The 25689-nt window shown below is 44.7% G+C and overlaps 11 protein-coding genes across 11 annotated transcripts; 6 read left to right on the top strand and 5 right to left on the bottom strand.

Moving 5' to 3' along the window:
- Window positions 1–204: 204 nt before the first annotated feature.
- I203_106105 (uncharacterized protein) lies at window positions 205–3311 on the top strand (the record flags this gene model as incomplete). The annotated part of the gene is made up of 8 exons (XM_019147875.1): window positions 205–281; window positions 390–596; window positions 684–697; window positions 770–813; window positions 873–2795; window positions 2886–2978; window positions 3035–3154; window positions 3237–3311. The coding sequence occupies 8 exons, from the start codon at window positions 205–207 to the stop codon at window positions 3309–3311; spliced, it is 2553 nt and encodes an 850-aa protein (XP_019002793.1).
- A 289-nt stretch (window positions 3312–3600) lies between these two features.
- On the top strand, window positions 3601–5468 carry I203_106104 (uncharacterized protein; the record flags this gene model as incomplete). The annotated part of the gene is made up of 7 exons (XM_019147874.1): window positions 3601–3663; window positions 3734–3753; window positions 3820–3840; window positions 3948–4163; window positions 4232–4324; window positions 4394–4920; window positions 5017–5468. 7 exons carry the CDS (start codon window positions 3601–3603, stop codon window positions 5466–5468), a joined length of 1392 nt encoding a protein of 463 aa, XP_019002792.1.
- A 510-nt stretch (window positions 5469–5978) lies between these two features.
- I203_106103 (uncharacterized protein) lies at window positions 5979–7572 on the top strand (the record flags this gene model as incomplete). Its single annotated transcript, XM_019147873.1, has 2 exons — window positions 5979–6812; window positions 6946–7572. The coding sequence occupies 2 exons, from the start codon at window positions 5979–5981 to the stop codon at window positions 7570–7572; spliced, it is 1461 nt and encodes a 486-aa protein (XP_019002791.1).
- A 158-nt stretch (window positions 7573–7730) lies between these two features.
- On the bottom strand, window positions 7731–9151 carry I203_106102 (uncharacterized protein; the record flags this gene model as incomplete). Its single annotated transcript, XM_019147872.1, has 4 exons — window positions 7731–8029; window positions 8132–8386; window positions 8511–8867; window positions 8944–9151. The coding sequence occupies 4 exons, from the start codon at window positions 9149–9151 to the stop codon at window positions 7731–7733; spliced, it is 1119 nt and encodes a 372-aa protein (XP_019002790.1).
- A 1216-nt stretch (window positions 9152–10367) lies between these two features.
- I203_106101 (uncharacterized protein) lies at window positions 10368–11177 on the top strand (the record flags this gene model as incomplete). The annotated part of the gene is made up of 1 exon (XM_019147871.1): window positions 10368–11177. The coding sequence occupies one exon, from the start codon at window positions 10368–10370 to the stop codon at window positions 11175–11177; it is 810 nt and encodes a 269-aa protein (XP_019002789.1).
- Window positions 11178–11753: 576 nt separating this feature from the next.
- On the bottom strand, window positions 11754–13810 carry I203_106100 (uncharacterized protein; the record flags this gene model as incomplete). The annotated part of the gene is made up of 2 exons (XM_019147870.1): window positions 11754–13568; window positions 13622–13810. 2 exons carry the CDS (start codon window positions 13808–13810, stop codon window positions 11754–11756), a joined length of 2004 nt encoding a protein of 667 aa, XP_019002788.1.
- Window positions 13811–14921: 1111 nt separating this feature from the next.
- Window positions 14922–17125, top strand: I203_106099 (uncharacterized protein; the record flags this gene model as incomplete). Its single annotated transcript, XM_065517900.1, has 14 exons — window positions 14922–15139; window positions 15192–15564; window positions 15631–15762; window positions 15818–15885; window positions 15940–15966; window positions 16030–16085; window positions 16162–16173; window positions 16236–16349; window positions 16405–16434; window positions 16496–16543; window positions 16612–16635; window positions 16699–16832; window positions 16915–16958; window positions 17092–17125. The coding sequence occupies 14 exons, from the start codon at window positions 14922–14924 to the stop codon at window positions 17123–17125; spliced, it is 1314 nt and encodes a 437-aa protein (XP_065373204.1).
- A 1651-nt stretch (window positions 17126–18776) lies between these two features.
- On the bottom strand, window positions 18777–20418 carry I203_106098 (uncharacterized protein; the record flags this gene model as incomplete). Its single annotated transcript, XM_065517899.1, has 5 exons — window positions 18777–18898; window positions 18986–19294; window positions 19358–19661; window positions 19889–20221; window positions 20275–20418. 5 exons carry the CDS (start codon window positions 20416–20418, stop codon window positions 18777–18779), a joined length of 1212 nt encoding a protein of 403 aa, XP_065373203.1.
- A 27-nt stretch (window positions 20419–20445) lies between these two features.
- I203_106097 (uncharacterized protein) lies at window positions 20446–20682 on the bottom strand (the record flags this gene model as incomplete). The annotated part of the gene is made up of 1 exon (XM_019147867.1): window positions 20446–20682. One exon carries the CDS (start codon window positions 20680–20682, stop codon window positions 20446–20448), a length of 237 nt encoding a protein of 78 aa, XP_019002785.1.
- Window positions 20683–21306: 624 nt separating this feature from the next.
- Window positions 21307–22317, bottom strand: I203_106096 (uncharacterized protein; the record flags this gene model as incomplete). The annotated part of the gene is made up of 5 exons (XM_019147866.1): window positions 21307–21486; window positions 21546–21653; window positions 21745–21765; window positions 21819–21881; window positions 21940–22317. 5 exons carry the CDS (start codon window positions 22315–22317, stop codon window positions 21307–21309), a joined length of 750 nt encoding a protein of 249 aa, XP_019002784.1.
- Window positions 22318–22652: 335 nt separating this feature from the next.
- I203_106095 (uncharacterized protein) lies at window positions 22653–24951 on the top strand (the record flags this gene model as incomplete). The annotated part of the gene is made up of 8 exons (XM_065517898.1): window positions 22653–22884; window positions 22941–23001; window positions 23061–23409; window positions 23470–23507; window positions 23568–23957; window positions 24011–24119; window positions 24188–24449; window positions 24677–24951. The coding sequence occupies 8 exons, from the start codon at window positions 22653–22655 to the stop codon at window positions 24949–24951; spliced, it is 1716 nt and encodes a 571-aa protein (XP_065373202.1).
- Window positions 24952–25689: the final 738 nt, after the last annotated feature.

The following is a 25689-nucleotide window of genomic DNA, read 5'->3' as shown; positions in this document are numbered from 1 at the left end:
GAGAGCCAATTTCTTGAGCTTTCAAAGTAAGCGTGCCTGAGCGAAACGAGCTAATGAAACAACAACGAACAAAAACAAACCTCACGTCACTGCCTCATCCACATCCACATCATTACCCTCTTCTCATCTCATTGTGATCATACATAGGCATAGGCTCAGCTGCATATTTGCAAAGAGACTGAGATACATCGACCGACTGTGAAGATGTCTGTAGATTTGTCAGATCCTCAGATAGGCCTGACAAGGAGTAAAATACAAGATCCGAGTGATCCGACAACTTGGTGAGGCTCCCTACTCCACATCCTCAAGTTGTACGCCAGTGCGGAATATACGAGATGGTTTGTACTATACCTATACCGCATTGTCGCTGACGGATTGCTTCCCCATAGGTTCTTACTGCACTATGTAACGTCTCCAACATCCCCAACGTCCATCCCTTCCCTTTCGCAATCCATAACCGTCCTCTCGTCAGGACCGGAACCACTCCTACCTAGCTGGCAAGAACACCTGACAGATACCAACGAAGATGTCTTGTTTGGATATGGAGAGATAGCAGGGAAAGGCTTGGTCTTGTTGTTTCTGCGGGATAGTGTCGGGTGAGTTGTATAGCCCATCTCCCATGAGGCTGTGTACCGACATATACGATGACGATATGCTGATCTGGTGATATGTCTCGGTGATAGAGGTGTGAAGCGAGGTAAGTCGATCTGCTGTGTACTTCACCATCAATACCTACGTGGAATATTGATAGTCCTTAACTCTGATATAGCTAGAGCAGTAGTTCATTCAAGATCAATAGCTTCTTTATTCCCCGTACGTTCAGCTCATAGATTACAATGCGTCGACCTAAGACTAATCTATCTCTCCTTCAGGACTACACCGCTCTAATCACCATTGCTCACCCATCTCAACTCACCGAAGAACTCATAACTGAACGACTAGCTCTCAATCAACCTTCCTCACTGCCTTCAACAGTACCAAAACCGAAGTATACCGTACCTGGCTCGGACCATCCTAATCCACTCTCACCACTCGCTCCAGGCGGTCCTATGCCATTTTTACCTTCAGGTGGTATAGCCGGCTCATCCAGATCCGTCTCAGCTTCTGCGACACCTTATAATGAGAATAATCACATACATCATCCCTCACCCAAGAAGTATGGTGATCTAACTTCGCCTGTTCGACAAGCACATAATAATTCACCCTCCAATCGTAGGGTGATATCACTGAATGATCCACCAGCTACAAGTTCGTCGCCTGGTCCACCACTCAATGCCCCTATATCACTTGGATCACCGGTCAAAGTCGACGTGGCCTCGACTCAAAGAGGAATTTCTTCGGCAGATTATTTCGGTAAAGAAGATGGCACAGGTGCAGGTAGTAATCCTGGTTCACCAAGAAGTAGGAAGACTTCTTTCGGTGTTAGACTGAAAAACACCTTTTCCAGTAACTCTAATAATCATAGATCAACCTCATCAAATTATGAGGAAACACCTTCTTCCCCTCCTCCTTCGCATCATCATCAGCAACAAAATGGTAATGGCGTTTCTTCTACGGCGAAAGATTCACCTAAAGAAAGTCGATTCAAGAATAGTTCGTTGGTCAAAGCATTCCATCGTAGGAGATCATCGACTCAAAGTCATACACCACCCGATTCCCCCAATATGAACCCGAACTCGAATGCCGATGATCAGACTATAGAGTATGCTCCCCCCGTTCCACCTAAAGACAAACCTCTCACTCCTCCTACCACAACTGTCGAACCACCTAATCCTTTACAATCTGAGATACCCACTCCGACGTCTGGAGTTACCCTAGGTCATGGACAGACTCTGCCTTTACCCGCTGAAAATCACAGTGATAATTCGAAGAAACTTCTATCACCCTCTCCATCTGCTAAGCAAATACTATACGATGCGAGACAGAAGAGCCTCGAGGCGGAAAATGAGATCCAACAGAGGTTCAGGAGAGATCAAGAGGATAGATTGAATGGGAATGGGAATGGCCTTGTAAGAGATAAAGAAGACGATGAGGAAAGTGTGAGGCTCGCTTATGATCAATCTGAAGATGAAGATGACCGGCCCCAAAGCGTCAGTCAGACTTTAGAGGGTGAGATTGATAAGCAGAATATACCGACTAAAGTGGGACAAGCAGAGAAGATCAGTCAAGCTGCTGAAGAACATGCTCAGAGACAAGCTCTGATAAGGGCAGAAGAGGAGAAAGCTAGGTTGTTAACTTTAGAAGCTGAACAAGCGGCAGCGGAAGAGAAAGAAAGATTAGAGAAAGAGAGAGTGGAAGTCGAGAGGAAAGCTGAAGAAGATAGGAGGATAGAGGAGGAACGAATCAGACTAGAGAGAATTAGGTTGGAGGAAGAAGCGAGAAAGGAGGAAGAAGAGAGAGTGAGGCTGGAGGCTGAAGCTGAAGCTGAGCGGGTCAGGGTAGTGGCTGAGGAGGAGAGACTTAGGGCAGAGGCTGAGGAGAGAGCCAGGATAGAAGCGGAAGAGAGAGCCAGAGTTGAAGCTGAGCAAGCGGCTGAACGAGCCAGATTAGAAGCTGAAGAGAAAGCTAGATTAGAGGCCGAGGAACTAGCTAGGAAACAAGCTGAAGAAGCTGAGATTGCCCGGATTAAGCAATTGGAAGAAGAAGAATTAGCTAGAAAACGAGCTGAAGAACGAGCTAAATTGGAGAAAGAAGAAGTGGAGAGAAGGAAATTAGAGGAGGAACAGGAAAAGAAACGGGGGATTCAAGAGGGTCTGGAGAAAGGTAAAAGGGAAGGAGGAGTAATGCTACGAGGGGTGAGTACGAATATTTGAAAACGATCATGGTCTGTATCTCTGTGGATCGGAAGTTGAACACTGATGATAACATTGTTGGCACATGAATAGTGGGTCACTGTGCAGACATATAAAAGTATGACATGGCGAAGGAGATATTTCCATTTATTGCCTAAAGAAATGCAGCTATACAAAGCTGAAGGTGTAAGTGACTGAATATCTCTAGTCATTTCATGTCGACTGATAGGTTGTATTTACAGGACGCCAAACCGATCCAAACGATATATATTGGGCCTTCTTCGAGCGTATCGGAGAAATACGAGGAATCGCAGGTAAAAGACAGTTTTAAAGTGATTTCGAATGGATCGAAAGGTGAAGAGGTAAATTCTACATCTTCCTTGTCTGCTATAGGCCCCCTCAGAAATAGTGTACAAGCTAATGCCCGTACGGGAATGAATATAGGAGTTCTTCTTGTTCACGGATTCGGGTGAAGATAAAGAGATTGTCTTGGAGGGGTTGAGGTTGTGTATGATATGAACATACTGATTCAAGTCTGCAGTGATCTACATCATCCTTGCCTGTAGATCAAGAGGTGCAATAGCCCTTTAGATATGTAGATTAGAAATGAATCCTTGTCAATGAATTTTATATGTTCAAGAGAACTGCCACGTGGTAGACGTCTGTGCACAACAAATGAAAATAACGGAGAGCATCTTCATCAAGATGACTGACTACTTTGGAAATCCATTCTGCATCCTACATCTGTCCATATTTCGCGGTATCTAGTACCTCTACAGAAACTGCACGTCATCAGCATCAAGGGAACATGCCAAATCCACGAACGTTCTTTGATTTCAGTGTTGGTGATAAACCATTAGGAAGGGTCGTGGTGAGTGAACAGAGATCTTTCTCTGGTAAAACAAGTAATTTAGCTTACTCCTTATATGATGTGATGATAGTTTGAGCTGTTCAGTGATGTGTGAGTCGCTGTTTCATGCTTAACAATGAGTGCTCCACTGACGAACTGATGTACACTCATATGTAGCGTACCGAAGACAGTTGAAAAGTGAGTACGAGTGACATGTATCCTCATCTTGCGTCAATTTGGACAGACACCAAATATAGATGCTCTAAATACTGATATTGTGATTCATTTTGGATTCATCTCAACAGCTTCAGATCCCTATGCACAGGTGAAAAAGGTATTTCTCCCTCGTCCAACGTTCCATTACATTACAAAGGATGTCCCGTCCATCGGGTCATAGATGGGTTCATGATTCAAGGAGGTGATTTTACGAAGAAGAATGGGAGTGGTGGAGAAAGTATATATGGGGGTCCATTCGAGGATGAGAGGTTGGAAGGTGAAGGGACAGAGGTGGATAAAAAGGGGTGAGTAAACAATCATTCGAGTTCACACGGTCAGGAAATCGATACTGACATCTCGTCTTATGCAAAAGACTCTTGGTAATGGCAAATAGAGGTCCGAATACCAATGGATCGCAATTCTTCATCACCCTCGCACCGTCTCCTCATCTGACAGGTAAACATGTGTAAGCTATCTCCCTGATATACCGACCTACAATGAATGTATCTCACTGACTTAATGGATTTTACCTTAGTGTATTCGGTAAAGTCATATTCGGCATGGAACATATCGAAACCATCGGTAAAGTCTCTACGGACGATAGGGATCGACCATTATCACCGGTGGTAATTAGTCATTGTGGTGAATTAGAACTCAAACGTGCACCCCCAAAACCTAAAGCCAGATCACCCTCCGTATCTGTATCTTCATCTGTATCTAGATCGGCTTCGCCAGATGATCGAAAGAGGAGCAGGAAGAGCAAATCGAAATCACGTCGTGATGCTCCGTCTTCAGATGAGGGCGATTCAGATGATTCTAGAGATAGACATAGAAGTCGGAGGAAGGAGGATAGAAAGAGTAAGAGTAGGAAGGATAAATCGTCAGGACGTGATAAAGATAGAAAGCCAAGAGAGGAAACCGAAGAGGAGTTGGATGCTAGACTGGAAAGAGAGGAGAAAGAGAGATTGGAAAAGGAGAGACTGGAAAGATTGGAGTCGATGAAAAAGCAGTTGGAAGAGGAAAGACAGAGGGTGAAGGATGAGGGCGGTGTAGTATATAAGGGTGAGTAATGATTGCATCTGTCGCACGCTTTCGTTTCCAAAATCGGTGGACGGCCATGGCTAGTATTCCGTACTGATATTGTCGGTATCTTGACAGGCCGAGGAGCAATGCGATATCTTGATCCTGAGACCACTCATCGATCAATGCCTCGTAATTTCGATTCCCGCGCACCTGATATTCGACCAAGAAGGGGTCCACCCCCTCATCTCGCTGATCGAATTGAAAGAAGTAGAGACGGGAACCGAGATAGAGATCGAGAAAGAAATGGTCGTGGAGGAGAGCTGAATCAACGTGATAGGTTAGATCGAGATATGGATAGATGGCAGCATGATAGGTCCCAGGCCCAGGCTGTTACTGAAAGGGAACGAGCTAAATTTACGAGAGGAAGAAGTAGGAGTAGAAGTAGGAGCCCGGTCAAAAATAGATCTATCAGTCCTAAGTTGAGATCTGAGTCTCCTCTCAGAGGAGGAACCAGAACGAGATCTAGATCTAGATCAATGGGTGCTAGATCAGATGGGAGTGATATGGTGTTGGATCTGGACGATTAGATTGTCAAATGATGCATCTTGTACGTATGATCACTATCCTACCTTTGTTCGGTCCCACGAAGGCCACATATTATCTGTAAACTGCTTGCTGTCTTAAACGAGTACTGTCGAGCGTTCTTTTCCCCCTCGTTCTGCAAAGAAAACCAGTATAGGTGTATGGTGCACAAAGGGGTGAACGACTGTTGCCGTCCTCACGACTTACTTTCTACCACATACAAAGGATCCAAAGCCGCCTTCGAAGATGGATTCGCAAGTGAGCTGTAACTCCCCACGGTCCGTATGACATTCAAGTAAACTAAGGATTTTCGCCTTCCCAACTTGAAGAAGCGCGTATGGAGTCTGATCTTCCGGACTTGTACCGTCAATCCAGAACAATCTGACGAAGGCTCATTGGACACACACCCTATAAAGGTAAAAGTCTCACTAGAGCATACTGACTGCATAGTAGCTCGTATTATCAAGCGGCGATCAGTATTCTTTATCGTCGTACAAATTATTGATAGATCGACGATGCCACCTCGTCATAAATCTCGATACGATAGCGAAGATGATTCGGATCGTAGATCCCGCTCAAGATGGGCGAGAACCCCTCGTCGGTCCAGAGATACATCGTCAAGCCGTTATGGAGTAGAAGATCGTTCGATGTATCCTCCTGATCCGGGACCATTGAATGAACCTCGCTCATACTCGCAATATAGCAGGTCCTCTGGAGAGTCGCAGAGAGATATTGTCGTTGAGGTTGACAATGATGTCCAGAGTGGACAGCGAGTGTACCATCAAACGGGGACTCAGCCGATCCAACACCGTACGGGAAACAATGTTGCATCGACCAGAGCATATACTCAGCCTGAGCTGGGTGAGCTGGCTTATCGATCAAGACCAGTGCCAAGTGTGGATGTTCCTACTTCCAGACTTCAAAGGTATCCGGTCAATTCAACTCATTACGAAAGAAGGGCACAGACTCTATCCCTAGTAGAGCTCACAGGTCATCAACCTGGTCCTCCCAGAAACTTACCTCAATATTCTTATCCTGCAGAATTTCGAAGTCCGAGTCTGTCCTCTAGGCCATTGGATACCGACGCTCAACAGTCATCTCTCAATCCTCTATTCAGCTCTTCGATCCATTCATATCCCTCATCGGTGCACAACAGCAGAGATATAGGGTTAGTGATGTTTCAAAGGGATATGGGAACAGCGGCGGACCCTAGAGATCAAATTGTTATCTTTTCCAGAAGAAGATTCCATTACCCCGATGAAGATGCTCTACTGTTTACTTCGCCAGTTCATTTCCCTATAGTGGATGACAGAGGGAACGTAGAGCATTATAAGGTTTGTGAGCATGTTGTGAGTGTTCTGTCCTATTATCCTATTTCAGTTACTTGACTGTACAATGCCTGAAAAGGAGATCAAATTATGGTCTGATGCATACTTGAAAATGCTAAACTTGCATTCATGTTTACTGGCCAATTACCAACAGACGGACAACGGTATTCCAAGCCAATGTAAAGTCTTTCATACTCCCGTTCATACATCTACCGTCTCTATTCGAGGTATCCACCCTGAAGATACTCATTTTTACTCTGCAGCAATAATCCCAAGGGATCATCGTATGTTTCGAGATCATCCTTCCACTTCGAGGATGATCACCGTAGATCACTCAGTGACGTTTGAGGAAGTTGCGAATCAATACAATTCTCAACAAGTGACTTTCGCGAGGAGGTATAAGGATTGGATCAATAGTGATTCTGGAAAATTACGTTTGAGTCAAGAGAGGTATATCACAGATATCAAAGATAACATACGCTTGAGAGAAAATGTACTGAAAGAAAGAAAGAGGGAATTGGAAAATAACATTAGTTCGAAAGACGTTATCAAAACGCTTCAAGATGGACTAAAACAATATGATATTGACGGTCATCAGGCAACATCGCGATTTTCGCCTGCAACTGCTAATTCAAAGTTATGTCGTTTTGCTGAAGATGCGTTGCGGCAGTTGGAAGATATGGTGCAACCTCTCAGCTGGCTGAGAGAGGACGAAGAGAGGTTGAAGAAGGAGAAAGGAGATTTGAGAGGGTATTATCGATCTTTAGACTGGATGAATTGATCTATCGCCTGCATCAGTTGCAGCAGGATGGATGGCCAAGATTATGTACATGGTGCATGAGTATGGAATGCAGGTATCTATTTAGAGGAAGGTTTCTAACTTATCGTGATAATTGTCCATATATTGAAGTTACCGCATCTATTCCTTTGGCCCATAACCTACAATGTATTGAGACCAAATCTCCTTAAAGCCCACATGCCCAACACACCGAACAAGACCATGCTACCGATACCGGAATCACGCAATGCTGCACTCGTAGCACCGCCGGTCGATGATGCAAATGGTGAATTACTTGAAGCAGACGATGAGCCACCTGACGCCGAGGATGATGAGCCTGACGGAGATGTAGTGCTATTTGTGGATGAAGCGGAATCTCCACACACTCCATTGGCGCAGGTAGCGTTGATGGTGAAAGAGGGGTAGGTGGATGGTGTGGTATACTCTACGTAATCGAAGTCTGTGGGAAAGCCGAGAAGAGTAGTCAGTAAGGGTTACATTTGTGAAGAGCAATTTTATTATATGATCTGTAGCAGGAATGACAGATTCAGCTCAAACGTACCAAAGAACGTAGCATTATCACCTTCTGGACCATCATTAACCAATTTCACCTGATGTGTACCCTCAGGTAAATTCCCAATAAAAGCTTTCAATGATCCTAGCTTCTCACACTTCTTTCCGTAATCTGCTGTTCCACCACAGGGAGTCCTGGCGTTCCATGTGCCGTAGGGTGTTTGAGAGTCATTAAAGTAAATGGAGAAATCACCGTGATCTTGGACAGAGTCACCGTAGATGAACAGGGCTGATCCTGCAAAGGCTATATGGTGATTGAAGCGGAGTTAGGAAGACATAAACCGGATTGGGTGAGATGATAGAGAGCATTCCGTCCAGATTGATAGAGGATGTTTGTGGTATAGATAGGAAAAGGCCCACTAACTCACAGAAGTTGAACGAATTACCTGGACCTTTGGTATATATATTCGTACCGTTGAAAAAATCACCGCCTTGCCTCGTCCATTCCCCGTCATAGTGAATCTGATCCAGCGCGTCGTCTATCGTCTGGTTCTTCAAATCCGAACCTAGATCATATCCTAATACAACGGAGTCTAAGCCTAACCCATCACCTTGATTTGTCAACGTCAAAGAGTGTGCTGATGGCGACAAGTCCGTCGCAGAGTATAACAATGCTCTTCCTGATGAGACAGAAGCAGGGGTCTGTGTGGTAGTTTGACCGTCAAGCGTGATGGTGAATGAGGGGGAAGAGACGTTAAGGGCACCGTATAACCATATCTGGGTGGCTGAAGATATAGCGAAACCACTCCGATTAGCTTGTCGGCTTCGGACATGGGGTCATATGAAAGATTATAAACCCACTGGTAAAGTTCAATGACAGCTCAGCTCCTTTCTCAGTGGTCCAATGTAAAGTAGCCTGATGCCATGGTAGACCCGTCTCACTCTCTGGCGCTTTATACCATGTTGGATTATCTTGGGGATTGGGTGTTGACCATTGACCTAAATCAGCATACACGACTAGGGGGTCGAAGTCGTCGTACGTGACGTTGACGGTCTGCGAGGTTGACATGTTGTCGCTGTATTTTATAGAGTGAGGCAACTGGAATGGATATGAAGATAGGCAATTATGTAGTGTTATACTTCGAAAAAACAGATGATAAATAACTAAAGGACAAAGGGTTGCAGCAGGTAATTATATGCCTGTACGAGGTTGTCTCAATAGTGGATACACCCCTTGCTTGGCATGCACTGGTGATTTTTGTGATCGGTGTGAGATGAAAGGAGCGCACGATACAGACTGTTTCATCAGATGAAGTAGACTTGTTCTGTTTACATCGGATAACACAGCGGTTTAGCGGTGTTGTGGTCGTGTGTACCCCGCATCGCGATGACGCAACACAAGTGGCATATCAGAGGCAGTCTGAAATAATAATGCACGAAATTCGGAATCGAGGTAAATCGAAAATCGATTCAGCTCCATGAGATCCCTCAGCGCAGTGTCCGATTAGTTCTCCAGAATCCTCCAGAATCCAAGTGGAAGTACCGTGGAATGAGGGATCCTGGACCAATCACCGACTATAAAATCTTTCCAAATTGTCTTGAGGTTTCGCTCATGCATCATGGTGTTCAAAGGTTCGGGGTCACCTTGCGTAGTGCTGGGATCAGCTTGGAGATACTCTTCACGAGTGTCAGCAAAGGCTCCTTCAAAATATGCTAGTGAACAAGTCGCTCGCTCGTTAGGTAGGGATGTGAACATGGATCTTATCAATGGCTATACTACCGTACGATGCCCTACAGTAGTCGTCACTGCCACAGTTGCTACACTACAGCACATTAATATGCGGATCTGACTAGCAGTTATCGTCAAAACCAGGAAACGTTTCATTTAGCGAATGACCATGATGTCTGTCTCTTATCGCTTAATGCCAGCTTCTTCTTATGGAAAGCTGTATTGTTGTTACTCAATCTACCAGCGTCTAGCGTGATAACAAAATTTTCTTCTGACCGAGTATATCTTTTGTGAGGAGTACCATGCACGATTCTACTGAAGCACAAAGGCTTCTCGACACAAAGGTTTGTCTGATGGCTCAAGACTTCACAGCTGTTTTTGGTCTACTTCCAAGAATTCAAGACGTTTGGTTGGTACAAGGTAGGTTTGCAGACTTGACAAACCGTAGAATGTGCATATAATACCAGAGGTTATCCGAAATTTACGCTGATTGCCATTGTACAGCACAAACCAGACGCCATCGTCAGACGATTCAAAGATGGTACTTTCCACCAATATGTCTTCAAGTGGCTCATTCACTTCTACAATCTCCTCGCACCCAGCTGGTAGTATACCTGTAAGAGGTGTTGGGCCTTTCGACGAAAGTCAAAAAGTTACTTTGCTGTTCTATGCCTGTGCGACAGACGGTAGCCGGATCGAGCTTGGCAGAAGTGGCGTAATCTCATTAAAATCCCAGGATGAAGCTGAGTCTGCGACCCAACAGCAAATAGGGTCTTTTGTCTATCCCAGTTTAAACCTATGCCACAGAGAGACTTGGGATCCTTCCGTCGAAGTATCTAAATATAGTCAACAGAGCGCTCGTTTATTTGTAGACGAAACAGCATCAAAATATCGCATTTATCATGAAGTAGACGCTTCGGCTCTTTGTGAAGCTAGTGCCGCTCATACTTTATCCTTTTTCAAACCAGGCGACAAAGTGACAGATGCTTTGTATTTGAGGAACGAGGATGCTTTGAATTCCCTTTCTGATGAAGGAAAATGGCTAAAAGCTCAATACAATTCGTTCAGAGCCAAAGACGATTTTCATCTTGAATTTACTCTTAACAGGGGTCAATTCCTTGAAGCTCCGCCCCCATATCCTAGTGAAGAAGCTAAAGATGTACCACCTGAGTTTGATAGAGCTCGGTACAGACGGAACCTCGAAGCTACTTGGGGAGATTCAACTGTAGGAGATTTCTCAAAGGTTCAACAACCTGAAGATTGGACTGTGCTCATCCCTATCATCAGGCATCGGTCCGCTCACAATGCTACACTTCCGGAGCTTTTGGACGATAAGTTATCTGATGTAGACGGACAGAAAGATTGAACTTTATGCAGCCAAATCGTAGTACACCATTTATGCATTAGATCATCATCAAAAAGGAAAGAGAGATTGAGGGGTCATCAGCATTAGACATAAGATATAAAGCATAGACGACGTTAAGAGGACATTTGGAGGCAGAAAATAGAAATACTAAAAGAACGTGAATGATATGTATTTTATGGATATGACATTATGAATATGATATATGGTGAAAAGAATCGGTCTATCGGTCTTCCCCATAATGCCTTGATCATTGAGTATGAACACCGTGAAGATGAGATCGAACATCACAGGTAAGAGTCCATCTAGAAAATTCAATTAAAGGGTATGTTGGATTTTTGAATTGTGGTTGAGGAATATATATGATTTCGTTGACATGTAATGGTGATATCGTGGTATGTTGTATATGACTTGAGGTGAGTTGAAATTACGAAAAGACCGAGAACCAAAAAGCGATAATATGATGAAATGATAGAACAAAGAAAAGGAAAAAAAAAAAACGTTTCCACCTGACCATAACCAGTCTTTATCATTAACCCCTTCCGTTAAATATTTGTTCAGATAAGAATACTAAAGTCTCTAGAGCTCGAGTGATTCTCTAGTTCTCATACCCTCCATATAACCTTGGTTCTGGTTGGTTTGAGCGGCATTGGCGTTGGCAGCAGCTTGTCTTTCACTCCCAACCGCTGAGTTTGAATTCGATCCCACTGATCCTGATCCACCACCCAAACTTGAATTATCGACTTCTTCATCTTCCTCTGAGACTCTCCTTCCCATCATTATATTACTTCTGTTACTAGCATTGGAAGTAGGTCTGAATCCACCTACACCGCCAAACCCTCTTGATTCGCCGGCTGGACCTCTGGGATTTCGAAGAGGTTGGGAAGACAGCATCTCGCCCATTGGGTCGGAGGCACCATTGGAATTACCGAAAGAAGAGATAGAGTGTCCTTTAGAGTGTAAGCCTAATCCCGAAGGAAGGGGAGGAACAGGAGGGATGATGTCGCCGAATAGACCATTGAATGAACCTGATGCTTGACCTTGTCCGATGGTCCTTCTACCTTGAGCAGCACCCATCGATACATAATCTCTTCCACCAGCGTCGGCTCGAAGGTTACCCGACGATCTTTGAGGGTTGAGCGATCGAGCGGGATCTCTGGCTACCACTGGGCCATTGAAACCTCTGAGGTCAGGCATGGACTTCTTGATTCGTAAATTAGGGGATAATTCATTGGTGGGTGTGGTGGAGTAAGGAGAAAGGTATGACGAAGATGACATGGTAGCTGAAGAAGAAGTAGTAAGAGTTGGTCGGTGTTGAGGTTGAGGTGGTTCCCTCAAAATCACAACGGATTTCAAATCACCTTCCCCCCTGGTCGAGCTTGACAAACCCAGTTTCTGCGCAACCAAATGAACAATCCTTCGCTCGGTCGGTGTAAGGTTTTTCGAGAAAGCTAACTCATCCCTCATCCTATCTTCTTTGAATACCAAAACCCTAGAGTAGATATCCAACACGGCAGGATCGTTCATATCTAAGGTGAGAGGTAAGGAATCTGAGGTAGCGGAGGTGGCTGATTGTGGTGGACTGTTGTTTTCGTATCCATTTGAGGGCCTTGAGATTGGTTGAGGTGGGATTGGGATCGATAATTCCGCTTTGTTGATGTTGGTATTATCGAATTGAATCGATCTCATCCTCTTCAATGCTTTCTCCCTCTCAATCTTGTCCTTCTCACCAGGTTGTAACACCTTCTTATATTCGACTCGTAGTTTCCTACCTTGAACGTCGTATCCGTTCAACGCAGCGACGACCGAAGCTGCCTCGTCAGGCGCACGGAAGTTGGCGAAAGCCAATCCACGGAATACTCCATTATCGTGATGATAATTGAAAGCGTATGGTAGAGGAGCACCTAACGACTCCATTACTCCTAGCAACGTTTCTCGAGTGACCGCGAAGGGGATATTCTTGATTACTATGGCAGTTGGAATGACATCCTCGTCCGATGAAGGAATAGAGGGCATCCCATATCCATTTCTCCACCCGTTGGCCTGTGAGCGATTGTGATTGTTGCCGAAACTGGCGAGAGATTGAGACCCATATTGAGGCAATCCTCCAGCATTGTACCCTGCGAGATTAGGCGCAGATGCAGCGGTGTTGAGACCATATGACATCACTGGAGGCGGGGAGGGGGTGACGGCCAACGGCGCGAAGTTGTCAACAGGAGGATAGTTGGGCTGTTGGTATGTCTGATAAGGGTGAGACGAGGCGGTGGTGGGGACAGATGTGATTGATGAAGGAGGTGAGAGGGCAGGAGGGGATGGGGCGTCGCGACGGAACGCTTCGTAAGCGTTAAGATTGGGCGACTCTCTCAACGGAGGTGCGTTGGAGTCATACCATCCCTGCGCGAGTTTTCAGTGAGATAGCGCATGAGAGAAAAGGAGAGAAAGCTTACCTGAGGAATACCAGATCTCGAACTTCTCTTCGGACTGGTAGCCCAATCAGGAGAAACGGTCGATCCCTGGGACGGAGGGCCGAACACACCGTTGTAACGATAATTGTTGTTGGTCGCGGAGTATGATCCGGGAGGAGGTGAGATGGACAAGGTGTGCAGGTTGGGTAATGGTGGTGAAGTTTGATTCATCTTGGACTGGGTTGTGTTGAATATAAGGGACGACGACGTGTCTTGTCTTTTGTTGTTATTTTGACTTTTTGGTTGAGACGCGTATATTCGACGTCAGGTAAGATTATAAAATGGATGATAGCAAGTTGAATATTCTCCAGACTTTGTTATCGCTTGGGATCTACCCATGAAAGAAAGATAGAAGGAAAAGGCTTGATTTGTTATTCAAGAGGAAAAGAAGTTGAAAATTTTGATTATATAGATTGTGTGTTTGTTGTTGGAATGATGACAGATTTGTATAGGGGGAAACGTGTGACAAGGTTCATATGTGTATGGGTGGTTGTATGCAATGATGGGTTTTGTTCGTGTTGTCGTTACTCGTTTCTCATAAGTGGTGGATTGATGATGATAAGACTGGATGAGCTGTATGAATGAATGCAGGGAGAATAACAAGGATGGAAGTATGATTAGATGGGTTGGTCGTGTAGTGGGCGATAGTAGGGGAGGGAGGTGTGGTGGGTGACATTACTCGACTGACGTGAAAAAAACCAAACACAGTGGGATTGGATTATTTACAAACATGATTTTATCCATTTTATCCCATATCCTCGTTATGTCGCTGGCCGTCAGCGAGGGTGCGTCATGCATATATAGAAGTAAACAGCTGATCATGATGTCCAGAGCGCTATTCAACACCCCTAGGATGCTACTCTATCCACATCTTGCACCCCATGGTCAAGTATACTCGAATACAACATTCTCAAACAGATAGTGGACCCCCCTTGCATCTGGAGAGTGAGACAGGGACATACCCATGACGCTTTGACTCTCGACATTTCGCATTTCGCCACCTTTCTGCTCAACCTCCACTCTGCGTTTTGCCACGTGCCAATGACGTGTTTCCACCTTTTTCAACATTCCGCCAAGACCTGGTCGTGTCCGGGTACCTTGTCTGCGCCCATTCAATGATCAAGGATCAAGGATCGAAAGCGGTGCGTGCGTCTATGATGCATATAACCATAACGCATAACCCAGAACATTATCTTTGAATCCTTCTTTCTATTATAATTTGCCATCTCTATACTAACAACACCATACATATATTGTGTATAGCAAATTATAATCATCGAGAATGGGTCTCGCGTCTAAATTAGCAGCCGCACAAGCAGGTGGGAACGCAAACCCTTACGGGGGTGGTGCACCCGCTCAACAGCAATCATATGGTGCTCCCCAACAACAACCTCAACAAGGTCAATACGGACAACAACCTCAACAAGGACAGTATGGCCAACAACCTCAACAACAACAATATGGTGCTCCCCAAGGTCCACCTCCTACTCCTGGACAAAGGTGAGTCTCTAGGTATCCTCTGGTTCTGCGCAGTCTGATGAATATGTTGTAGACCCACTTCTGGACAATACGCTCCTCCCTCTGGACCACCTCCTGGTCAATCCCAATACGGTCAACAAGGTCAAGGCCAAGGTCAATATGGTCAAAATCAAGGTCAATATGGTCAAAACCAATATGCTCCTCCATCGGGACCACCACCGGGACAATATGGTCAACAACAAGGGCAATACGGCCAACAACCCCAATACGGTCAACAGCAAGGACAATACGGTCAACAACAACAGGGATTACCATCCCAACAATACGGTAATCAACCTCCTCAATATCGACCCCCTCAAGGTGCTCCCGCGCCCGGTGGAGCATCAGTAGGTGGTGGTCCCAATGCTCAAGCTATCTTGCAAGCTTTACAACATTGTGTTCAAGAGGTCAGTCGAGCCATCCATCCTTCTCCGTGCTGGAGGGATATGCTGATGATGTTCTCATGTGTGTAGCAAAAAATCCAAGCTTTCTACCCACCTGGTACCGGTCAACTCGAAGCTATTGCTCAGAGAGTAGCTCAATCAGGTGCTTTACCCAAGATCGCTCAGGAATGGAGAATGCCCCTTGAGCTTGCTTCAGACTTGGTAAGCTATATGACCATCTTCCTTGATGAAAAGCTTACTGACTTTCGGATATCAGGTCAAATTGTCTTTGTTCGATGTTATCCTCTATGTAGATGATAGTGGAAGTATGGCCTTTGAACAAGGGTTAGTTGACATATCCACCATTCGCAAGAAATCAGCTAATATATGCTTTTTTAGAGGCGAACGAATCGATGATTTGAAATTGTAAGTTCACCTCTCGACATTGAGATTTTATTCAACCTAACAGCGATGATCACAACCCCTTAGGATTTTGTCACGAGTCGCCTACGCAACTTCCCTCTTCGACGATGACGGTTCCCTGAGTCCGATTCATGAACAATCGACTTGAAGGGAATGGAATCAAGACTGAGCAAGACGCTTTGAACCTCGTCAACCAAGTCAAATTCTCTGGTACGTCCTTGCTACTTCGATCATCCTACATTATTTATTCCCAAGCTGATAGACTTGAGTAGGTCTTACTCCAATGGGAACTTCCCTCGATCAGAAGATTCTCCAACCTCTCCTCCTCGGTCCAGCTAGAGCAAATGCTTTGCAAAAGCCTATTCTCATTATTGCTATAACCGATGGTGAGCTCATTCCTCATATCATCGTCTAACACGTAAGGCTCATTTTGTGTGATAGGTACACCCGCTGGAGAAGCAACTGATAAAGGTGAGCTATCTTAAACCACCTGTAGAAATGATATTTAGCTGACTGCATTTTGCAACAAAAGTTATTCAAGTCATCGTTAATGCTAGTCGAGAGCTACAAAGAACCAGATGTGAGTTAACACCATCACTGGCCAGGCAAACGCATGTCATCTGATGCTGACTCAACCATACTATTCAGACGGGCCGGATGCGGTCTCATACCGTGAGCTTTTGTCCCACCAGTCACATGTATGGTCCGGCCTACTGATGTCATGCTCCTCAATAGAATTCGCGCAAGTCGGTGATGACATGAAAGCCATGAAATTCCTTGAATCTCTTGACAACCATAATACGGTTGGCGGGATGATCGATGTCACGTCAAATTTCGAGGCCGAACAGGCCGAGATGATGAGAAAGAACGTAAGTCCAACCCCACTTCATATTAACTTCAAGATATGGTCAGCCAAAGTTACTCATCTTACTGATTATGTTTTATTGACAGAATATCGACCTCAGTCCCGAAGCCTGGTTGATCAAACTCTTATTGTGAGTCCCCTCGTCTGACACCTTCCTCTTTCCGATCTTCACCCATCGCTTCATTCCTCGTGGTCGTCTTGCCGGTTCGCTTGCCGGTCTTTCTGTTTTGCCATGATTGCTGATGACAACGGGTTGCAAACAGAGGCGGCATCGATGATAGTTTCGATGAGCAGTAAGCCTATATCTTCAATTTGCATCTTAAACGTGAGCTAACGCTTCGGTTCAGGGATGAATGATCGATTCAAGTACTCGAAGGATAGTCCGAGGGATCTTACTTCGGATGAAATTGGGTCAAAAACGAAGATTGAACCTGAGAAGTGTTTGGAAAGAAGTGATACCTATTCTAGCTACATTGTGGATGAATACATAATATCCTCTGAAACTACATTTGATCATATGAAACAAACAAACTGTCAATTGTAAGGAGGGGAGTGAGCAGCGAGATGATGAGCCAGAGGACCCCTTCACCATCCACTACACTCCCAATCACTGACCTGAGATGCAGCCAACTCGAATACCCTATGGTCTATCTCACTGGACAAATACTGGTTGGTGATTTGCAAGAATAACTGTATATGCATGATCACCTCATTGACATCTATTTGAATTCGCCCGGGCCTTATATCAAGCTTACCTCCCGACATCCGTCATACTATTTCCACACACAGTGCAACACATGAAGTAGTGAGAATCTAATCTTGGGGCGGGGCAGTCAGCTCCACCGGATCTGCTCCATGCAGGTCAAGGCACCCAATGATACATGCATCTTCCTGTCACGCCTGGGACTGTGACATCGTGCTGGTACGTGTACATTCGGGGCATAAGCGACATCTCATGCATGTGAGTCGAGCACTTTTCAATTGACCAATGTCATCGGTAAAATGTACTGCATACAGTACTGAGGTAGCATGTGTGGGTGAGCGATGAGAACAAGATGATTATGCAGCCTGCACTGCCACAACGATAAGTGCGAATCGCTGTATACGATGCTAAATCTTAATATCGTTAACATCTAGCGCGACCAGTTATACGTAGGTATCTTTTACTGAATCGCGCTTCTCTACTACAGGTAGTCGCGACATATACACGTCATATAATATTGTTCATCGCGCTTGACATACAGAACGGATCGCGACGCGGGCTCTGATAATACGCAATGGGAACAAGGTTTTGGTTGCCGGTAGGATCGCCTCATAGGGGGCCCATGTACCTACCGCCCGAGTGTTGATATATTCGCAATTTGAATTGCATATTTGGACATCATAGTAACTAATTAGAATATGGTGATATGTACAGCTTTTGGGTTCTCTAGCATACAAGCTTTTGTGTTCTCCTATCATACAATCTTGGAGTATCCAAGTCATCTCGCTCTGACCCTCCATAAATCATATCTCGACTGCACTTTCTTTCGTTCTGATATCAACCCTGCGAATTTCGATTTCACCGTATAAGATGAGCCTATCTAACGCTGTACTACTGCATCCCCACCCCTAGTATCGCTTTTCTACCTTCCTCTTTGATCTCCCTATCATACTTCGATCTATAGAATCATAACTGGACTTTTCTTCTTATCATATTATAATACTTCACAGATTTGAGTTCGTTTTATGTGGACAGATCTCGGATACACCAGACGTAGTTTGCACATTCACGTTGAGGGATGATTGTTCGAGCTATGCTACAGTCTTTGATTTGGTAATCGAATTTTGTCAATCTTACAAGTCTAAGTCGTGATTGCGATATTTGCTATTACAATTCATCTATAGTCAAAATAAATAATCATCAATCATCGTGTTCATATGATGTGAGGAGCTGCTTTTGTGCTTACTACTTTTCAGTCATCTTCCCAGCGTCTTCCATCTCGGGAGGTGGATAGATCATTTTGAGGAGTTCAGCTTTCTTTCTGTATTTGGCAATCATGGCCTCTAAATGATCTGGAGGAAGAGGTGCTACGGTAGAGTAATTGGATCATTGCCATCAGCTCTGCTGCTACGCTCGGTCGTTAAAAATGAGTTTGATGAGAACCAAAAGCTTACGGAGAGTGGCAAGTCGTAAGGTTCGAGCTGGTTTAGCCACACCAAATTCCTTAGTCAGAGCTAAAGCTCTTCTATCCATACCCTTCATCCCTGGTTCCCATTCATACTTCTTACCAAATATCAGAGCCCTAGCTTGAGGGTGAGCTAATCGGGGTGGTACGTATCCCTCTTTTTGCATCTCTCGAGTCAACATCCTATTTCGATCCCCTTGATAAGTACCAACCACCAATTGAATGAATCTCATGGGGTCAATTCCACTATCTTGAATTAAGTCTTCGAAGAGTTCCGTATAGAATTTGAGCGAAATATCTGGTAGCGCAACAGTTCTGATGAGTGATCCAATAAAATATGATACCAGGAACAATAACTCACCGAGTTCGTCAGGGTACGGATTCATTATCTTGAAACACCGTATAGGCGGTAAATCATGGGTAGCGGCTGCAGCTCGAGCAGCTTTGACATATCGAAGATAAGCGGGTCGGAAGTGCTTGATAGCAATACCAGGTCCAAGTAAGCCTCCTATGGAATGCATTTGCATTTTGTTATCCCCTTTGTAAGTCTGCAGAGCACAGATCATATAGGTTTCCCATGCAAGCGTAGCCAGTTTAGGACATTTTCCTCTCGGCCAGCCGAGAAGCACTCTCATGTGGAGTTTCTTGCCTTGAGCATTCAATAGCTCTGATAACAAGTATCGAATTATCAGCCTTTGTTTTGAGAACACAACTTCATCGTCAATAAACAGGGCTGTACCTTTTTCCTTCGCTACCATTGCATTCGGTGCTTTTTGATTATGCTTCTTCAAACGATACTTCATATCATCGGATACACCGACGTATAGTTTCCTCCCCCCGAGTTGGTAAGAGATCAGCATACAGTAGCGTGTTGTCCCAATGCACGACTTACAAAGTCAAGTAGATAGACACCAGTATAAGTCTGTTTACCTAACGTTTTTGAGGCAGATCTGACCCCTGGCGCGTCTATGATTGGAGCTTGACGAGTGGATCGAGACATATCGTGGAAGCAGTCGCAGAGTTGAGGGTTTTTGTCAAGACCGATAGCTAGAAGCATTTGATCTCCTTTCAAAGCACCTTCGATTGACGTATCGTACTCTTCGAGAAGCGCGTCGGCAAATGCTGTGGTACCCGGGATGACTTTTCGCAAAAACCCATCTTCTAAGCTCAGACAACCACTGCCTTCATCTATCAGCTCCCTCAATCGACCTATGGTAGCTGCAGCCTGAATAAACATTTCAGCGATGAGCTTCGTTGAATCGTCGTTTTGTTACTCACGACAGACTTGGCTCTCTCACACGTATCTGGATACGTTCGCTTCAACCATGCTCGCAGCTCATCTTCTAGTACTGTCCTATCCATGATTTCTAATTCCTTAACCCTATCAATCACCGGATGCACTTGAGGCCCTTCTCCGATCATTTTCTTGGTGATGAGCATGGTATCTTCCTAAGTGATTGGGGTTTCTAAATTTGATGGACCGAAGAAACCGGTGGTAGCATCGTCGAATCGGGGGTGCATGCCTCCTTCTGCAACAGACTGCAAGTGAGATACATCATCATCGTCGTGATCGAGTTCTGACTCGTCTGGTGCCAGTGAAGGCTCAATGTCGTCGTATTCGTCGTATTCGCCAAGATCGAGCTCGGCTTCGATGAGTGATATGGCGTTTCTTGCGATAGTCGGCATACTGGCGAGAGGCTTGTTGAGTGGTGGGAGCGGTCGATGTATGTGTGAAAGCTGGTGTGAGTGATTTAGAGGAAAGCGTTATCAGTACCAATATGCATAAGTGTGATCATTCTTCATGACGTTCATGACTATGTTCCGATCATCAGGCTGGGAAGCCTATCAAAAGTTTCGTTCCCCATGATAGCTTAGGCGTGTGTACAGTGCAACGATCCTTTGGCATCACTCCACCTCCTCATTTGATATGTCGAAATGATATGCGAAATTTGGACATGACATCTCACCGCATCTGGACGAAATTTCGTGCAATGCTGCCTCGAAAGAATTATCATTTAATGGTGTCTGCCAAGTTAATCCAGGGCTTCTTCTCTGCGGTACATGTGAGAAATGACGTCCACTACTGTTTACGTATTTTCCAATGTACCCTACCGATTCAGGGTGCTAAGTTCTACTTGACCAAGCAAGTGCGATGGGAGATGCATATTTTTCAATTGTAGTAGTATAGTAGTAAGAAAATCCATTCTGTTTTTCGTTTCCCAATCCATTCGTTCTTATATGTAACACCACTGGATGATATCGATATACGACTTGCTCTACACCTGAAGATCATGTATCATCATAATACCATCATCTACCCTTTGGTTTGAAGAAATCAGATATGGTATTTGGCTTAGCAGGTTCAGCTCGTTTCTTCTCAACATGCTTTTGATAGCCAGCAAAAGCAAGAGCATATCGTCGAGATGCTGATCGAACTTCGTCATCTTCGGGTAGACACTCAGTTACGTCAGGGAAGCAGCCCTCTGGATGCTGTAATGATTTTCAGCTTAGGTTGACATCGTATGTGAGTTCAAGGGATCGTGACGCACCAAGGTATGAACGCAGTTACCACATGGACTGGCCATATCGCATGCCAAACCTCTCATTCGGCATCTCATACAGCCTCCGCGTTCGACATTTGTACCAAATACTTGAGACTATCGCAAATACTTAGAAAACCGACAGAATAGGATGAATAGTAGGAACAATGCTCATTTCAGAAGGGATCGAATCAGCTACACCATTCACCCTCCTAACTTCATACCATGTCTAGACACCGCCATGTCAGCTGATACACCTAGTTTGTTGATGTCGATACTTACCTGATCATCTAGTGCACCACTCATACCCGTAGCTCGACTTCTATTGTCGGGATGAATCCAAGGCTGTATTGAAATGGGAACCATCAGAAACAGCACATGAAAAGCTCATGGATCGACTCACGATATCCAACTCCCACTCTTCTTCCTCTTTTTCAGCCTTCTTACCCTTCTCTTCTTTCTTATCCACCTCCTTCCCCTTCCCCTTCTCTTTCCCGACCTTATCATCCTCTTGACCTTTGACCGCAGTTGATTCTGCAGCTTCCTGCATCAGCTCGTGTCGACCAGCTTTGTCGTCAAATTTTCGCCTTCTTTTCCCAGGATCCTTCGCTTGCTTCCCTTTCCCAGGTCCCTTCTTCTTGCTCTTACTCGAAGTGTCAGCTTCTCCTACATGATCGCCAGAGGTCGTACTGCTGGTTTGACCGGTTGTAGTGTTTTTTTCTGGGTTTTCAGGTTGTTCGTCGTCAGACGAAGCGGGAACAAGAATATCGTTTTCATTCATGCTGAATTTCGGGGGTGATGGATGTTTCGAGGCGCTGCTGCAGATGATATGGGTTATTCTGTTACAAACCAGTCGTGATAGAAAGTCAGAAACCAAACCGCAATGAGTTGATTGGGGTATCCAAGGTGAAAATTTGATTGTAATTGGACATTTGATGGTAAACCTCGTGGCCAGCAGGGGTCAGTGAAGCTGATTGCTGTGTATTTTTCATTCAACATCACTTGGTCGATTAGTACATTCATGTCTACTCATATCTCTTTCCATATCCTTCGTATCAATATCCCTGCTCACTAACGAGACATCTTTCCTGCCATACTCACACCCATCAACACACTATGTCTACTCAGATGATCTACACCGAGCAAGAGAAGCAGCTGGCGGTTTATCGACGACTCGTAGTCCACGAGACCTTCGATCAATTTGTCACCTGGACTCAGACTCAGCTTGGTAATCTGCCGAATCTTACCTCTGAGGCTACTGTCAAGAGTTGGATCGAGGACTACCAAAGAAGTCACAAGAGGGATAGGTACAAGTTGTTTTGGAAGGATGTAGATAATAAATTTGCTGGTGAGTCAACCTTGCGTCTTCTTGAGCCTAACAGAGCTGACGAGAGATATGGAAAGACGATATCCAACTCTGGACTGAGCAAGAAGGGGAGTCATGTCAAATGAACGGATATTCTGGGTAAACTATGGATTTCAGATGAAAATTCAATGGATGTCTTGACTTATGTGATGCTACAGACACAACATCTCCCTCACTCCCAATCAACAGCTCACCTTCGAGCGACGCCGACAGATGATTCGCGTATTTCTCCATCGCCATATGAGAAATACCTCAAAATCACTCTCGTCGCCTTTCAACCTGTCCCTGGTCGTAGAGGGACTGAATCTACTATGGCCTATCAATGAAGTTCCTGGCAAATTACCTTTCACTGAGGACGAGATCATCAAAGTCATGGATTTCTCTCCTGACATGCCTGCGCTTGAAGTTGTCCCAGCTTCCATCAAAAAGTACTCAGCTCTGATTGAAAACGTCAAATGGAAACCGAAAGAATCATTTCAAGGTAGAGTGTGTGAAGAACGAGCGAAAGTGCGTCCCTCTACAGATCAGAGCTTGCTGAAGACGCTGACATCGCTAAAACACTACCAGAGATGCGAAGAATTAGCCTTAATGGCCAATGTCACAATGTGAGTTTGCCCCGAAAGTCTTCTGCAGTATCAATGCTTAGTCAAAACTTCCGTGTATAGTCCAAGACACTTGATCCTGTATAATTTACCTTTTATCAGTACCGCCCATCCCCACTATGCATGGTGCGGGAAGCCGGGAAAATATCCTGTCAATCCTTTCTTTCAGTTCCCTTCGTCCATTCCAGTCAGCCCCTCGACTGAACAGGTTGAGAAATTAATCGAGGACTACTTGGAGCAAGGTTGGGGTTTCGAATCCGATCAAATATCTTATTCGCTCCGTGCGGGAAACGTCAACAACGTAGGAATTAGACATGTCGTTTACTACCTTGTTGGTCAGAAATATCCCTGGATGATGTACACATTCGAGTTTGTACAGAAAATGTTGGATCGCTCAAAATGGAGGTATGCTGCTTTGAGTACGAAGAAGATAGATGTCATGAAGCTTCAAGCGTGAGTAGTTCCCGCGTTCATGGAATTCTCTGTCCGCTGATGACTTAAGCAAGTGAGAAAATTCTGGCTTCCAAATTCGCAGAACGAGAGTCTCGCGACGAAGAAGAAGAACATCAATATAGATTGAGCATCGCTAGAGACTGCCTGAAAACCTGGTGTAAAGTGAGTTGAGTGGTGATTGAACATCTTGCCAAAAGTTTGATGCTATGACTGACTTCCACGGCGTATAGCTTGAAGCTGTAGATGAAAAAACGTTCTTCGATTATAGATTATTCATGCTCATGATGTCCGATCGAGATAGCTCATTCCAGAACATACAACACCCTCATCTATACCCCTTCTTATACTCTTTCGCTATTAGAGTTGGAGACATATCGGCCGACGAGATGTATACGCCTGTACCCTACACCACTCGAGAATGGATATGGCGATGGATCCACTTTATCATCGATCCGACTCTCGACTCGTCCTTGGTGAGCAATAGTGCGCGTGGTATGTCCTTACAAACCCGATCGAGCTTAGAAGCAGCACTAAAGCAGGCCGTTGACAAGTTGATAAAAGAAGATGTAAATTTATTTCAGTCTCGTGACCTTGAGGTACCAGGGAATATATTATCACTAGGAAAAATAATCGAGGGATCGAAAGGACAACAGATTGAAGGTCGATTATACTGGTACTTCATCAACATCCTTAAAGACCTTACGAAGTGCTTCCCTTAGGCTGTGAGTTCAGAGTAGGATTAGTCAACTACTGTAATGCTCGAGGCCACGATCCTCTTCAAGATATCATCAACGTCACTCGATGGGAGATAGAGCTGGTCCTTGATTACTGGATGTGTGAAGGCTCGTTCTATGCTGCCGATTGGGTGATATTAGCGATCTGTAATAGAAAACGTACAACCATCCAACGACTCGTCCTTGGTCAAAGCCATCGTTACCCTGTGGAAATGCGAAGAGTAAGAGACTGGACTTTGCCATTCGGTAGTGAAGAATAGACTGTAGTGGAATGGAAATGATGATCGTTAGCCAAAAGGTGAGATGCAGCTGCTTATATCTCTGGTGACTGCTGACGAAAGTATACTTATAGTCAATATGCATGATTCGCATCCTTTCCTTGGCTCCAAGTATCGCTTGGAACCAATTAATCCATATGGTCGATCGACTCAATACTCTCGCCCCTAAAATCCCATGATATATAACCTGCTCATTTCACTCTACAAGCCAATCTCGTAGATACTGTACCTGTATAAACGACTAAATGTGAAATAATAAAAATCCGTAAATTACTATACCCAAACAACAATGAAAATCAACAAGAAAAACGATTTGAATTACTTAGATTATGGAATGGTGTTCCCAATACTCGAATGTCGTATAGAGGTGATTCATGCATCTGAACTTATGCCAAATACATCTGTCTTTCGTTAGTCATCGAAGGTGGCACATTTGGTGTACCTGATCTTTTCTACCGATTTCTCAGTGCATTTCAAACCTCTCATGTATGCAGTAGGACGTCTTTGTTTATACCTGAAGGTCAAGACCCCCAGATACAACTACTTCTGTATCACTCTCATGTAGATCAACTTCGGTTTTGTTGTAAAGATCGAAATCTACCAGCGCGTTCTCAAATTCTAATTGGCGCGCGTTCTCAAATCGGTTTTGGCAATTTACTATGGGACTTTTTCACTATTATTACTTCGTATATTATAATTACCTCGACTTTTCACACAGAT

This window comes from Kwoniella mangroviensis (assembly GCF_000507465.2).
Source record: "Kwoniella mangroviensis CBS 8507 chromosome 1 map unlocalized Ctg02, whole genome shotgun sequence".
Taxonomy (NCBI): domain Eukaryota; kingdom Fungi; phylum Basidiomycota; class Tremellomycetes; order Tremellales; family Cryptococcaceae; genus Kwoniella; species Kwoniella mangrovensis.
This window is presented reverse-complemented; position numbering and strand designations above follow the sequence as displayed.